This window comes from Phacochoerus africanus, chromosome 14 (assembly GCF_016906955.1).
Source record: "Phacochoerus africanus isolate WHEZ1 chromosome 14, ROS_Pafr_v1, whole genome shotgun sequence".
NCBI lineage: Eukaryota > Metazoa > Chordata > Mammalia > Artiodactyla > Suidae > Phacochoerus > Phacochoerus africanus.
The window spans coordinates 52,180,077-52,194,989 of record NC_062557.1 but is presented as its reverse complement, the minus strand read 5'-3'; the positions used below and the strand labels follow the sequence as shown (position 1 = coordinate 52,194,989).

The 14,913-nt window shown below is 59.7% G+C and overlaps 3 protein-coding genes across 7 annotated transcripts in view; 1 reads left to right on the top strand and 2 right to left on the bottom strand.

The window, feature by feature from the left end:
• Nucleotides 1-4,277, bottom strand: SLC35G6 (solute carrier family 35 member G6). Of its 4 annotated transcripts, XM_047757064.1 has the most exons (3): nucleotides 4,216-4,277; nucleotides 2,034-2,495; nucleotides 1-1,515 (listed from the first exon to the last, which is right to left on the bottom strand). In XM_047757064.1, exons 2-3 carry the CDS (start codon nucleotides 2,034-2,036, stop codon nucleotides 499-501), a joined length of 1,020 nt encoding a protein of 339 aa, XP_047613020.1. In that variant the 5' UTR covers nucleotides 2,037-2,495; nucleotides 4,216-4,277; the 3' UTR covers nucleotides 1-498. The 4 variants fall into 4 exon arrangements, with proteins under 4 accessions (XP_047613020.1, XP_047613022.1, XP_047613021.1 ...); XM_047757066.1 differs by lacking the exon at nucleotides 2,034-2,495 and having other exon boundaries at nucleotides 1-1,774; nucleotides 4,216-4,268; XM_047757065.1 differs by lacking the exon at nucleotides 4,216-4,277 and having other exon boundaries at nucleotides 1-1,774; nucleotides 2,034-3,046.
• ZBTB4 (zinc finger and BTB domain containing 4) overlaps nucleotides 3,122-14,913 on the top strand; it is a 16,499-nt gene continuing 4,707 nt past the window's right edge. Inside the window, exons 1-3 of one of the 2 annotated variants that reach the window (XM_047757057.1) lie at nucleotides 3,122-3,286; nucleotides 12,818-12,887; nucleotides 13,303-14,390. In XM_047757057.1, the coding sequence (XP_047613013.1) occupies nucleotides 13,312-14,390 (1,079 nt within the window). In that variant the 5' untranslated portion in view covers nucleotides 3,122-3,286; nucleotides 12,818-12,887; nucleotides 13,303-13,311. Of the gene's footprint in view, nucleotides 3,287-3,715; nucleotides 3,856-12,817; nucleotides 12,888-13,302; nucleotides 14,391-14,913 lie in introns of those variants that run through there. The other variant, XM_047757058.1, reaches the window with a different exon arrangement.
• The window catches only part of CHRNB1 (cholinergic receptor nicotinic beta 1 subunit), a 19,849-nt gene continuing 15,100 nt past the window's right edge, over nucleotides 10,165-14,913 (bottom strand). The window contains exon 11 of the mRNA XM_047757060.1: nucleotides 10,165-10,761. Within this exon, the coding sequence (XP_047613016.1) occupies nucleotides 10,759-10,761 (3 nt within the window). The 3' untranslated portion in view covers nucleotides 10,165-10,758. The remainder of the gene's footprint in view (nucleotides 10,762-14,913) is intronic.

Here is a 14,913-nt window from a genome sequence, read left to right as displayed (position 1 = left end):
TTCAGAGTGATCCTTGTTTGATGTCAATATCACGTCACCACACCAAGGTGGGAGGGGGGGAGCATAACCACGAGGAAGGGAAACCAACGCTCAGAGGGGAAAAAAAAGGCACACTCCCTTCCGCCAGCACAGCTGCTTGATCTGCCTGAAAGCCCCAATCACTCCAGCCCCAGTGCTCTTCTCTCTCTGCTGCCGAGGGAAAAATCCTCCCAGTGGCTCATGGCCTACCTGCTTCAGCCCCTTCGATCTGCTCCTCGGATGTCACCCTTTAGTTCTGCCCTGATCCCAAGCCCCAGCCTAGATTCCAAATATGTTGATCTCCAGGCTGGTTCCAGGTTTTCTAGGTAGTCCCTTCCTACCTCCTACCAAGTCCCCGGGTCACCCTTGACTCCAAGGGGTGTCCTTCTCCCACACCAGTTCTTTCACATGTTTGTATTCCAGTCTTTCCTTATATTTACCCCCCGCCCACCCCCCACCCCCAGGCTCTCAGGTTCGATCTCACTCCTCCACTTGCCCTTCCCTCTCACAGCTGAGGTTCTGGGCAGTGATGATGGCAATGCTGCCCAACACGACCCCTGCCCCCATGATGTCCGAAGGTGCCACGGTCTCATAGAGCACGTAATACTGCAGCATCAGGGCCACCACCACCTCAGAATGCAGGACGGCGCACACCAGGGCGGGATGGGCCTTGGTGACCGCATAACTCACACACACAAAGGAGACCAGGGCAAGGATCCCCACTGCTCCCACGCAGCTCCAACTCAGAGGATCGTTGGGCAGCACGGGGGTCTGCAGCACAAAGAGGCCTGGCACAGAGCCCACCAGCCCCACCAGGCCAAACAGGAAGGCCACTGTCGGTAGGCAGGAGGGGAAGTCCAGGGAGCGATACACCAGGAGCCCCAGCGACAGTGCCAGGCCGCCCAGGAAAGCAAGCACATAGCCCAGGGCGGTGTAGAGGCCCGTGGTCCCCTCCTGCAGTGTCCCTAGTCCAGGTCCCACAATGATGATGAGTCCCAGGGTGCTGCCCAACAAGCCACACCAGTCGTAGCCGCTGAGACGCTGGCTCTCAAGGCAGAGAGCGAGGAGAGCAGAGCAGACCGTGGAAGAACCTTTGCGGACAGTGGCAGCATTGCCAGCGGGCACCACCTGCACTGCACTGTAGGCGCATCCGATGCTGAGGACGTTGAGTAGGGCGTGGAGGCAGGCCCGGCCCCGGACATCGGGAGGTCCCAACAGTGGGTCACCACGCAGTTTAAGTAGCAGGGCAATGGGGAGGTGGAAGAGGCATCGACAGATGAGCAGCTCCAGCGAGGGTAGGTGGGAAGCCTGATAAGCCATACGGGAGAAGGGGCCCACGAAGCCAGCGGGTAGGCCCCCACCCAGCAGGGCCACGAGCAGGCCTTTGGTGGCATCGGAGGGCCGGCAGCGCTGGTGCGAGGGGAGGCTGGGCGGAGTGGAGGGCGATGGTGGCTGCTGGGTGAAGTCGGGCAGGTTGAAGTAGGGGTGACTGCCAGCCTGTTAGGGAGAAAGGAGCTCAGGCATTAGGGCAGCCATAGCTCAGGGGACCCGGGGCAGGGCGAGTGCCAGGCTGGCTTCTGGGACTCTGTGGGACGGTAGAGGGGCAGGCTGTCTTGCTGAGGAACTCTTGGGAGCTAGAAAGGGCCTGAAAGATGGATGAGGTGGTACAGTGTGGACCTTGAACCTCTAAAGCAGGAAGCAGGGAGTGAGCGGTCCTGGAGCATCGTGTTTCTCTGGGTAAGTTGTTCCTGGGATCCTGGGGAGGAGAAAAAGAGGACCCAGGGATAAAAAAAAAAAAAAGGACCCAGGGATGCTCTCTTCGTGTGAGGAAGGGGAGGTGGCCCCAGATGCTGTGTGTCTGTGTGATGTCACAGGTTCTAGGACATTGGGGAACATCATTATGAATTTCATTTGTGGGTGTCAGGGACAGCTGGGAAGTTTTAGGGGAGGAGGGGAAAGGGAGCAGCTGGGAGCCACAGGGAGGGGGGCCATGTCCCCCTGCCCCCCACACTCACCATCTTTCCTTGGACTCTTCCTCTTCTCCTGGCTCGGGGGGCCTGGGCCCTTCAGAGCTCCAGCCATTGTGACCTGGTTGGGGTGGGGTGGGGGGGGGGGGTTCTTCCCTGGAACCTTCCTGAGGTGGGGGTGGGCCCATTTTCTCATTATCTCCCACTCTGCTTGCTTTGTAGCTTTGTCTCTGTGACTCCAAAGTTTATCTGACTCTCTTTTTCCTCTTTTTGACTACCGGCTGTGATGAGACATCTTTGGGTTTTAATTTGTTTATTTATGTCTCGCCCTGTTTCAGAAAGGTTTCGTGAGGACCTGTGAGGGCCCGCTCCTCTGTCTCCTGGGCTTGAGTTTGGACACCAGGCAGGCGTCTCTGGACGGTCCCTCTGGAGTTTCAGGAACGCGTTTCTTCTGCGTGCTCTTCCACCTGGTGGTGTGGGTGCTGGCCCAGGAGACCCATGCCAAGGCCTCTGCATTTATGCAAGAGTAGATAGATGTGGATATTTCTGCCCATGGGGACAAAATAGCAAGCTGCCCCTTCATCTGAGCCGGTAGTCATATACCTGTACCTGCTCTGTAGGGCTAGGGCCTGCCCACCCCGGCCTCTTGGGGGTCCTTGCGCATTTCTGAAGAAGGAGTGTGTGTGTGCGTGTGTCCAGGGCTGCCCCTGGGAGTGTGCTGAGCCTGGGTCTGTGGGTCCCACTGGGCCTGATTGTGAGCCTGCCACGTTGTGTGTCTGCGGAGAGGGTGTGCGTGCTCTGGGCGGTGTGCACCGCTGAGTGAAGGGCGTGCAGGGGGCCGGGAGCAGGGAGGGTGTTGAGGGGGAGCCCCTTCCCAGGGAGTGGGGGTCGTGCAGCCCCGAGCCCTTGCAGCAGCCGGCTCGGTGCCCACCCGTCCGGCGGCCCGGCGCTGCGCCGTTCCCTTCCCGGGATCAGTCCGGGCGCAGGCCGTCGGGCGCGCTCGACCCGAGCCCGAGCCCGGAGCCTGGTGTCTGTGCCGGCTGCGCTGCGCCGGCCTCCTCTCGGCAGCGGCGGCTGCGCTGGGGGGGTACTGTTTCCGGGGGTGGGGGTGGGGGTAGGACCGGGGCGGGGGGAGCCGATGATGTCAGCGGCGGCGGCGGCGGCGGGGCCGGGCCGGGGCCGGGCGCTGGGGGGGCCGGGGCCGGAGCCGGAGCCGGAGCTGGAGGCGGGCGAAACCGGAGCGGCCGGGGGCGGCCACGGTGATGAGCCGGGCCTGGCGGACGCGGCGCCATCGCAGTCAGGTGGGCCCCGGGGCGAACCGGGCAGGGCCAGGGCGGACCGGAGCCAACAGCCGGGCCCCCTCCCCGCTGCCCGGCGCTGCGGGGGCCCGGGCCGCGCCCGGCGCCGCGCCCGCTCCCCTTTGGGGTTGACCTGGGGGCTCAGGGGTCGGGGGCTGAGCCTGGCCCCGCCTCCAGGCGCGCACAGCGCTGGGGGGCGACTAAGGGGGCCCGGGTACGGCTTCCGACCCAGCGGCGGCCGGGGGGCGCGATCGCCTGGGGCCGTGGAAAGGGCCGCGCTCACTCCCCACTTGAAGGGTTAATTCTGCAGCCCGGTGCCCCCCTCCCCCCGTGGGGCAGGTTGGGGGTGGGGTGGGGCGGGTGTGAGCCCGGGCCGGCGCTGCAAGCTGCTGGGAGGGCGATGGCGTAGGAGCCAGGCAGAGGGGGGGAGGGGTGGGCCGCGGAGCGTCCCAGAGTTGGGGTGTGCGGGGTGCGCAGGGCGAGCTGGGGCCCCGGAGACGCCGCGCCGTCGGGGCAGGGTTGTGGCTGTGAGTCCTGGAGCTTGTGTGTCTCCTGCTGTGTTGTGGGGCAAGGTAAACCTCTCCGGGGCACTACCGTTTGCGGGTCTGGCAGCCAGGGGTCCAGCAGGGCCCTCCTGGGCCATGGGGACAGAAAGCCAGATGGAGGGGTGGCCAGTGTTGAGGGGCAGTATTACAAGCTGTGACCCCAGGGCTTTGGGTGACAGGTCTGCATTTGAAGCTGGGCACAATACCCGCGGAGTTTGTTAGATGTGGGATTTTATGTACGTTTTATACCAGCGTGTTTCTTGCACATATGTGTCTGATGCTGCACATAGGAACTATTTATGAACTGTTGTTTTCTGCATAGCTGGCCAGGGGTGAGTGCAATGGAGGGCACCCCTGGGGCCCCGGCTGGAGGGGGCGGTTGTGTACCTTTGAATCGAAAGGTGTCAGGTCCGGTCCCGTTTCTGTGGCCCTGCTGAGGTGTGGTCCAGTCTTGGCAAGGATGGCCCGCTGGATGGGTTTGTGGGTCCGTGTGACGAGCGGGTGGCTCGGGGGGGTGTGCGTCTGGAACTCGGGTCCCGGGGGTCCTGCGGGAAGTTAGAAGCCCCGGGGTGTGGCTCAGGTACTCGAGGGGCAGCTGGCGCTGGGGCGAGGGGCTCAGGGTGGAATGTGCAGGTTGTGTTTACGGGCTCGTGGGCAGCCGAGCGAGGGGAAGGTTGTGTGTTTGCCACATTCCCTACGGGATTCTTTTGTGACGTTGTTTGTGGGAGCCTGTCCGTGCTGTTGGGCTGGGAGGCGAGCTGGTCAGAAAACACTTGTGGGGAGGGAGGTGGCGTGACAAGGGCACTGTGGGCCTCGGACTCCGGAGATCAGCCGCAAGCCGTGTGTGCGTGCCTGCTCCTGCGTGTGGAGGTGGCCGTGTGGGACTGCTCTGGGGCTATGTTATGAAGGAGGGAGATAAATACGGGGCAGAGCAAGGGCAGCGGGCGGCAGGCCTGCGTGCTGTTGGGGTGGCCCAGCCAGTCTGTGCAGGGTCTGTGTGCTTGCCCCTCGCCGGCCCGCCCCTCGCGTCAGGGTCACCGGGAGGAGAGGCCTGGCGGCTGCAAGGAAACTGAGCTTGGACAGAGTGGCTCCTTGGCCATGTTTACGTAAAGGCCGGGTGTGACTCTTGTCACTGAAATGGAAAAAAGAAACACGAAGTTTTCGGCCTCCTCCTCCCGCTTCACCCTCTCGCTGCCCCCCTGGCGGGTGTCTCTGCTCCTCTGTCTCTCCTGTGACGCACACTGGGCTGCTCCTGCGACTGTGGAAGGGTCTGGAAATGGAATCTGCTTGCTAGGCAGATTCCTCAGAACAGGTTTTCCTCACCTTTGGGGCCTGGCCCTAGTGCAGATTGTGCGTGCGTGCGTGTGTGTGTGTGTGTGTGTGTGTTCATTCCAAGTATGTGCACCGCAGTGGACTGCGCCTGGCCTGGCTACGAGGGTGACATGCGTGGGGGCGGGGAGGCACTGGGGCCGGGCCCTCCTGCATGGGGGTGTGCTGGTTGCTGCGTCAGGCCTGTACAACAGGTGCACCAGGGCCTGATGGAGGGGAAGGAGGCCTCGACGAGAACTGGGGCGTTCGGGCCCCCACCACTTCCTCGCTGGCACCTTCCCTAATCGAGCCTCAGTGCCTTATCTGTAAAATGGGGCGAATCCCCTGCCCCGTCCATCTTGCAGCAGGGTTGGAAGTAGGTAGAAGATGGGGCACGAACCTGGAAAGTAGCTCCAGTTGGGGGGCTAGGCCCATGCCAGCCACTGTCAGCCCTCAGCACTGGGGCTTAGCTTAATAACAACAGCAGGAAACACTTATTTAGCACTCACTGTGTCCCAGGCACGGTTCTCAGCGCCTCCCCCTGCGAACACCACGTAGTCCTCCCAGCGCCGGGCCAAAGCAGTTCTAATTGTCTCCCTTTTTCAGAAGAGACAGCCGAGGCCCAGAGAAGCAGTTTGCCCAAAGCCACTTAACTCATAAGAGGTAAAACTGGGCTTGAACCCAGGCAGCCTTGATTCCAGATCGTGTACTCCTATATGCTGTCCCCTGCTGCCCTTCTGGAGCTTTCTGTGGGCCTCTCTGCACATCCTTCCCCCCTACCCCCACCAGCTGACACACACACACGCGCGCACACACACACACCCCTACCCAATTTCTGCAGAACTGAACACCTACACCAATCCATTTCAGAAGACGGGTGTGCTTAGACAGTGACTCAGGGAGTCCCAGCCTGGGAGGGAGAAGCTAGCATTTGCTGGGGGTGCCGGCCACAGGGGCAAACACACTGCTGAACTGGGTGAAGGAAGGACTGTCCTTGTCCTGTAGGTCGGAGAGGGGGGCGGCTAGAGGGACGTGGTGTTTGAGGGAGATCTTAACATTTTGGAGAGATTTGGGGAAAGGTTGCCTTTCTGGCAGGAGAAGCAGCACCGGCCAAGACACGGAGGTGTGGGACACAGTGGGCCTGGAGAGCAGGCCGGTGCTTGAAGGGAGACCCACACAGGCAAGATCAGAACGTTAGGGGGGAACCGGACCCTTGAATGCCTGCCTGAGGGATCCGAGCTTTATGCGGGAGGAGAGGCCGGGGAAGCCGTCTGAGCTCGGGAGTGACACCCCCTGAGCTGCTTTGGGGCCACTGACCCTCAGTGAGAGGAAGGCTGGATGGTGGAAGCCAAGACTGGAGGCAGGCAGCTAAGACCCGCAGCCGGGAGCCCATGGCCTTGGCGCATGAGAGTGTTAACTGGGTCCTGCGCTGGTCTGGGGGCCGGAGGGAAGGTTTCCAGAGCCGTTCCCCAGCCGGGTGGCAGATTTCCCGGGGCCCGGTGATGGCTGCATGCGGCGAGTGAGGGAAAGGGTGGAGTCCAGCATGGCCGTCAGCACGTGGCACCTGAGACCTTGCGGGGTGGTTTCAGCCGCCCACTGAACGGCCACCGACCCCTTCAGGGCGGACCCGGGGGCGTAGCGGAGGGAAGGCCTCAGCCTCTGGGTTTACACGGAACCCGGCTTTGAATTTTGACTCTACTGCCCACATGCTGTGTGACCTTGAGCAAAGGTAAATCCTTCCACGAGCCTCAGTTTCCTCATCTGTGAAACTGGGACAGTATAAATGCCATTTACCGAGGCATCCCATGCAAGGCCCTGGAGCTGTATCGGGCAGCGTGCGCGCCCTGGAAGGGGTCCCGTCCTGCTCACCACCTCCGGCTCCTGGCCGCTCGGTCCAGGACAGAGGATGGCATCCTTCCAGAAGGTGGACACACTCCCAGCAGACTTTGAGAAAGCAGGTTCGGGGAGTTCCTGTTGTGGCGCAGTGGAAACGAATCCAACTAGGAACCATGAGGTTGTGGGTTTAACCCCTGGCTTCACTCAGTGGGTTAAGGATCTGGCATTGCCGTGAGCTGTGGTGTAGGTCACAGAGGCAGCTCGGATCTGGTGTTGCTGTGGCTAAGGCGTAGGCCGGCAGCTGTAGCTCTGATTTGACCCCTAGCCTGGGAACCTTCACATGACGCACATGCGGCCCTAAAAAGCCAAGGAAAAAAAAAAAAAAGCAGGTTCAGGAGTACCCGTTGTGGCTCAGTGTGTTAAGAACCTGACTAGTATCCACGAGGATATAGGTTCGATCCCTGGCCTTGTTCAACGGATTAAGGATCCAGTGTTGTTGTGGCTGTGGTATAGGCCAGCAGCTACAGCTTTGATTTGACCCCTAGCCTGGGAACTTCCGTATGCCGCAAGTGTGACCCTAAAAAGACAGGGAAAAAAAAGAAAGCAGGAGTTCCTTTTGTGGTGCAGCAGATATGAATCCAACTAGTATCCATGAGGATTTGGGTTCGATCTCTGTCCTCACTCAGTGAGTCGGAGATCCAGGGTTGCTGTGAGCTGTGGTGTAGGTCTCAGACTCAGCTTGGATCTCGAGTTGCTGTGGCTGTGACGTAGGCCAGAAGCTTGTGGCTCCGATTCAACGCCTAGCTTGGGAACTTCCATATGCTGTGGGTGCGGCCCTAAAAAGCAAAAAAAAAAAAAGAAAGAAAGAAAGAAAGAAGGTTCAGGAGTTCCCTGGTGGCTCACTGGGTTAAGGATCTGGTGTCGACACTACCGTGGCTCTGGTTATAGCTGTGGCGTGGGCTGGATCCCTGGCCTGGGAATTTCCGCATGCTGCAGGCATGGCAAAAAAAAAGAAAGAAAGAAAGAAAGCAAGCAGGTTCATTCATCCATCAAAACACCAAAGATGCTCATTTATTTTTTTGGCCACAACCGAGACAGGTGGAAGTTCCTGGGCCAGGGATGCAACCTGAGCCGCAGTTGGGACCTGCACCACAGCTGCAGCCATGCCAGATCCTTAACCTGGTGCCGCATGGGAACTTCCCACCAAAAATGTGTTTCATCTACAGCTATGTCGGGCGCTGTTCTAAGCACGAGTCGGCAGCGAACAAAGCAGAAGTCTCTCCCTCCCTTGGAGGTTACGTTCTAGAGATGAATGAACGGTATATTTCACTAGATGCCAAGGAGCACAGTGAAGCAGGGGAGAGGGACAGGGACTTTGGGGAAGTACCAGGTGGCCAGGGAGGGTCTCTGGAGGAAGGTGACTTCTGAGTCAAGGCTTAAAGGAAGTGGAGCAGCGAGGCATGAGGCTGTCTGGGGAAAGAACATTCCAGCCAGAGCGAACAGCAAGAGGTGGAGGGTAGCTGGCTGCAGATACATGGGGGGACGTGACTGATCCCCGCCTTGGTCACACCTCTGAGATCTCACAGACAGTTAAGAGTAGAGGAATGGTAAAAACAAATAAAAACTGAAAAAAACCACAGAGCCATCAAACCTACCGTGAAGGAGCCTGATTTCTGCCCCTTTTCTTCACCACTTCCCCCCACCATTTTCCGGGACTGAGTTCCAAGATGATAATAAGAGCTAGCACTTCCTGAGCATTTGCTGCGCGCCAGGCACTCTTCTAGGCAGCACTGGTCGTCAGCCTGGTTTTTCTTTACACCCACCACGGAGGGGGCACTTTTCATTGGCCCCGCCTCATAGACAAGGCAGCTGACATGCAGAGAGGTTAACCAACCCGTCCAGGATCCCCTAAGTAGTGTTTTCTCCACTTCCCATAAGCCCTTGTAGGGCAGTGGCCGGGCGTGGGGCAGGTGAACTCAGGACAGCTGGGTCCAAACCTGGCTTGGGTAGCAGTGAGACCAGAGGCCAATCACCCCGCCAGCCACTGTGTTCTCTCTTCCTGCAAGTGGGGAGCCTGGAGTGTTTAAAGTCGCATCTGTACAATGGGGCTGATACTAGCCCTGGCCCCACTGTGGTCCATCTGAGTGCTGAAATGAGACGATGCAGATCAAATGCTTCGCATCGGATTTGACACATAATTATCTCATCCATGGCGGTTTCAAATACCAGGATGATGGTTCTTGGTCGTCTGCAGGGCCACGCCAGCCTTGGGTCTCTGTGGTTCTAAGAAGCCTTGCTAGGCTTTGTCCAAATAGCTTGGCAGTCAGCGCACAGCCATGCCTCAGTGGGCACCAGGCCCATATGGTTGTGCAGGTGGGCAGGCCTGGCCAGGGGTGGGGGATGGGGGTGGTGAGTAGGGCCCAAAATCAAACCTTTTTTTTTTTTTTTTTGACTTTTTAGAGCCACACCCGCGGCATATGCAGGTTCCCAGGCTAGGGGTCTTATCAGAGCTGTAGCCACCAGCCTACGCCACAGTCACAGCCACACCAGATCCAAGCCGAGTGTGTGACCTACACTGCAGCTCACGGCAACGCTGGATCCTTAACCCAGGGAGTGAGGCCAAACCTGCATCCTCATGGATACTCGTCAGATTCACTTCTGCTGAGCCACGCCGGGAACGCCCCCAAATCAAACCTTTACTTGCTCCCCTGCACAGAACTGCTGCATCATGGAGGAAGAGGTCTTTCCTCTGTTTGTTTTTTTCTCCTTCCTCTGATTTTCACAAAGATCCTAGACGGGCTAGTGGGGGCCCCAGTGGGTGCTGCTGAAAGGAAAACACAGCTGTTTTCCTATACGCTCCACTAACAACACTTCTGACGCCAAATGTGCGGGATTTTTCCCATACTGGCCAGTTCTGACACGAGCTGCGTGTCCTCCGGTTCGATTCGGAAACAATCTGCCTGGAGAGAGCCTCAGATCCCACAGGGTCAGGGCTCAGTCCCCCAAGACTGCCCCTTAGATCCCAGAGGGTCAGGGCTCAGTCCCCCAAGACTGCCCCCAGTTCAGGTACCGCTGGGCAAGGCCGGGCCTCCGGTGCTTCTCCCTGACCAGCAGGAAATCGGGCTTCCCCACGACCCCCCTCCTCAGAGGTGATCATTTGCTAGACTGGCTCACAGAACTGAGGGAGAAACCTAGGTTTACTGGTTTATTGTATGAGAAAGGCTATGATAATACAGAGGGCTAGCCAGATGAAGAGGTATCTAGCGCAAGGTCTGGAAGGGTCTGGGGAGTCTCCACAAAGTTGGGGTGCACCCCCCCCCAGCATGTGGATGCCTTCAGCAGCTTGAAAGCCTTCAGAACCCCACAGTCTGGGGGGTTTATGGAGGCTTCATCACACAGGCCCCATCGATTGATTGACTATTAGCTCAGTCTCCAGATCCCCTCCCCTCCCCAGAGGTGGAATCAGGGGAGGGAGACGGGGCCGAAAGTTCTGTTTCTAATCATGCCTCGGTCTTTCGAGTGGCCAGCCCCCACGCAGGAGCCCACCCAGAGTCACCTCCTTAGAACAAGAGACGCTCCTGTCACCCACCATATTCCAAGGGACCCAGGAGCTTGGCGATGTCAGAACCTGGGATCACAGATTAATACGGTTAACCTTGAAGGACGTGGGGGCGCGGGCACTCGATGCAGTGGAAGATCCAAGTATCGCCTTAGAGTTGACCCTCCGCATCCAAGGTTCCACCTCCTCGGGTTCAAACAACTTCAGATCCCGTAGTACTGTCGTATTTACTATTAAAAAGAAATCCACATATTAGTGGACCTGTGCAATTCAAAGCCATGTTGTTCAAGGGGCAACTTTATCTTTTATTATGTCACAGTATCACAGCTTTTTTTTTTCTTTTTTGGCTGCCCCATGGCCTATGGAATTCCCAAGCCAGGGATCAGATCCAATCAAGCCACAGTCACCACCTAAGCCACAGCTGCTGCAATGCTGGATCCTCAACCCACTGTGCAGGGCCAGGGATCGAACCCTCGTCCCAGCACTCAAAGGCGCTGCCAATCCTGTTGCGCCACAGCAGGGACTCCAAGAACATGGCCTTTGGAGCCAAACTTCCTGGGAGCAGATCCCAGCCCTGCTACTCACTGGTCATAGATCCTTGGGTATATCCTTGGTCGCTCTCTAGCACCTCAGAGCCTTGGTCTGTCCCTTTAAAATCAAGAAGCTCCTCTTTAGGGAGGTGATGAAGAGCGAATGAGGTAATGAAAGTAAAGCACTGACTCTTGGGGGGTGTCCCTGGGGGCTGGTGGAAGGAGTGGGAGGCCTTGCTCTTTCGCCATCTTACCAACAGAACGGAACACCAGCCCACACACCGGGCCCCTGCCCCAGGATTCTCAACCCAGCAACTGATGGGGTAGCCCCTGACCCAGGTGTGGGCCTGGCAGGCAGGGCCATTAGCCCCCCCTGGTTGCCACCTCCCTCCTCCCTAGGCAAGGACTCAGAGTCGTCTTTTGGGAACGTGAAATGGGCTGTGGAGGGAAGGCCTTGTAGACCAGATGGTGTGAGTGACAACTGGGAAGAGAGCATTTGGGGGTTGGGAAATGTATGAGGAACTCCTGACGCAGGCCGCCTCAGAGGTCACGTGTGACCCTGGGCAGGCCGGAGGCGAGGGCTCTCAGGCCTCGTGGAGGGCGGACGAGAGGGGCCGAGAGCTCTGTTCTCAGGTCAGCGGGCCTGTCTCTGTGAACGGGCCCAACCCTTATGATCAGCTCTGTGTGTCTTTGTTTAAGTTACCATATGGCTCTGGAACTCAGCTTTTCAACTGAAAAACGAGCCCCCAAAGCCACGGCTGTGCCCATAGGTGCTTCTGTGAGGTGACGGCCACAGCTCACATCTGGGTTGCCTGCTATTCCTTGTGGATGAGCCTTCCAGCAAGAGGTGAATCAGGGGGAGTTCCCGTTGTGGCTCAGTGGGTAAAGAACCCGACATAGAGTCTGTGAGGATGCAGGTTTGATCCCTGGCCTCGCTCAGTGGGTGAAGGATCCTGTGTTGCTGTGAGCTCTGGTGTAGGTTGCAGATGCGGCCCGGATTCGACCCCTAGCCTGGGAACTTCCATATGCCTTAAGTGTGGCCCTAAAAAGCAAAAATAAAAAAAGGTCAGGCAGAGGTTTCGTCCCCCCCCCCCCGCCCCCCGCTTTTAAGCCAAAGTCCCAAAGCCCCCAGCTCTCAGAGTAAGGAGTGGGACCCCAGGTCCCTCACTCTGGTCTGGTGACCTTTCTAGTGCCCTCCAGGGACTGGAGCAGGCTGGGGTGTGTGGAGGTGGTCTTCAGTGGTCCCCTGGTGCAGAGGCCAGGAACCCAGGCTAAGATTTACTGTGACAACGGTACTCTCCTAATTTGCATATCTAGCAGCTTGGGCCAATGAAAAAGCTCAAGCAAATCTATTTTGATATGTAAATGAGACCATGCTAATGAAAGACACCATGCAAATCTTCGATTTCCTTTAAGCCCAGAAGATTGGGCCAGAGGGACTCGAGAGTGGCCCAGCAGGCCTCCCCGCACCCTGGACTGAACCACGGCACTGGACTGTCTGGCCGCACATTGGGATGATGCAAATCATCGTGTTCCTGGGCTTCCGGGGGCCAGCAAAACAAGGCTTGGCTCTCATCTGTGTGGCCTCCAAGCTGACGGCCTGCAGCCAAGCAAATGACCCGGCCGGCTCAGGGGAGGCTTGGGGTCTGCAGAGCAGCAGGGGCCTCTCTGTCCCTGAGCGCTGCACCGGCCCCCACCTCCCGGGTCCTGTCCTGCCCAGCGCCCTTCCTGAGCCGCGGTTTCTCTTTCTCCGCAGAGGGAAGAGGCCCGGCAGAAGGGACTCGCTGAGCCACCCCCGCTCTGCTCCATGTTGACTGTGCTCTCAGGTGAGCGGCGGGGGAGAGCCGGGGCCTGCGGTGGCGGCCACTGCGTCCAGGCGGGGGAGCCCCTGCCACGGTCATCAGCGTCTGAGGAGGCTTCCTCCTCCTCCCAGGGGGAGAGGGGTGCCCATCACTTACCTCGCTGGTCAGTGACTCGGAAGTTTTGGCCCCTGACCGCCATCGAGACCCGAGGTAGCCCTGGCCTCCTCCGCCCCGGAGGTCTGACGCACACTGGCGTTGCACGTGGGCCAGATGTCAGGGGACTAAGGTTAACCCCTCACGGCGGTGACTAGATCTTAGCCTTCCCTGGTCTGTGACCGCCAGCCTCCAAGCCCCCACTCCAGGCTCACCTCCCTGATTTTGCAGCCCCCCACCCTCTGCCCAGCTCTGAGATCCTCCCCTGGCCTCTTCTCCTGTCCAGGCTGGCGCCATGCCCCCCCCAGCAGAGGTGACGGACCCGTCCCATGCCCCCGCCGTCCTGCGCCAGCTCAATGAGCAGCGGCTCCGGGGCCTCTTCTGTGACGTCACCCTCATAGCCGGAGACACCAAGTTCCCTGCTCACCGCAGTGTTCTGGCTGCTTCTAGTCCCTTCTTCAGAGAGGCCCTGCTCGCTTCAGCCCCACTGCCCCTCCCACCAATTACTGGGGGCTCAGCCCCCAACCCTGCTACCACCACAGCCGCCGCCTCCTCCTCCTCCTCCTCCTCTTCCTCCTCCTCCTCTTCCTCTTCTTCCTCCTCTTCCTCCTCCTCTCCCCCTCCGGCCTCACCTCCTGCTTCATCCCCACCCCGGGTCCTGGAGCTTCCAGGGGTCCCAGCAGCTGCCTTCTCTGATGTCCTCAACTTCATCTACAGTGCCCGGCTGGCACTACCTGGCGGTGGAGGGGATGGGGCGGCCGTGGCAGAGATTGGCGCTCTGGGGCGGCGGCTGGGCATCTCCCGCCTGCAGGGCCTGGGGGAGGGAGGCGATGCCTGGATACCCCCGGCCCCAGCCCCTGTGGCCACCTCGCAGCCTCAAGAGGACAGCTTTGGGCCTGGGCCTCGGCCCGCTGGGGAGTGGGAGGGTGACAGGGCTGAGGCCCAAGGCCCTGACTCACAGCCGCCCCTCTCGCGGCGACCCCTCCCCTGCCCCCGATGTGGGAAAAGCTTCATCCATCCCAAGCGGCTGCAGACCCACGAGGCACAGTGCCGGAGGGGGACCAGCGCCCGGGGGTCTGCAGGGCTCGGAGCCGGGGGCTCTGTCCCCAGTGGCCCTGCAGGAGTGGACGCCTCAGCCCTGCCCCCACCGGTGGGCTTCCGCGGTGGCCCCGAGCACGTGGTGAAGGTGGTGGGCGGCCACGTGCTGTACGTGTGCGCGGCCTGTGAGCGCTCCTACGTGACCCTGTCCAGCCTGAAGCGGCACAGCAACGTACACTCGTGGCGGAGGAAGTACCCCTGCCGCTACTGCGAGAAGGTTTTTGCCCTGGCAGAGTACCGTACCAAGCACGAGGTGTGGCACACTGGGGAGCGCAGGTGAGTGACCTGGGCGGCCGGGGTTGGACGTGGGTGGGACCTTGTCCCCTCAGGGACCACACAGACAGGGGAGAGAATGGGCCTAGGACGTCATCCTGAGCTGCCTGTTCACCCGCTGGCCCGGCTCCCCTGCCAGCCATCACCCACCATCTGCCTCCCTCCAGCCCCGTTTCCTTCTGCTGTTTATTAGCACCTGTAGGTGTCAGGTCCGGGCTTGGTGCTGGGCAAAAGGCCACGTGGAAAGAGCAAGTCGCCTCACGGGACGGGACCAGGGGGAGTGCAGGCCTCTCCCGCCACAGTTACAATACTGTGTATTTCCATACTGTGCCCCTCTTCATGAGCCATGTCCCCGTTCTGTCATTTGAGCTACGGAAGGAGGCTTTGTGAGTGAGGCGAGGTGATTACTCCCAGTTCACAGGTGGAACAGCTGAGGCCTGACCTCTCACAGCCAGTGGCGGGCCCTGAACTAGGACCGGTGGCCCTTCTGAGGCTGGCAGGGTGAGACAAGCAGCGTGAAAGGAGA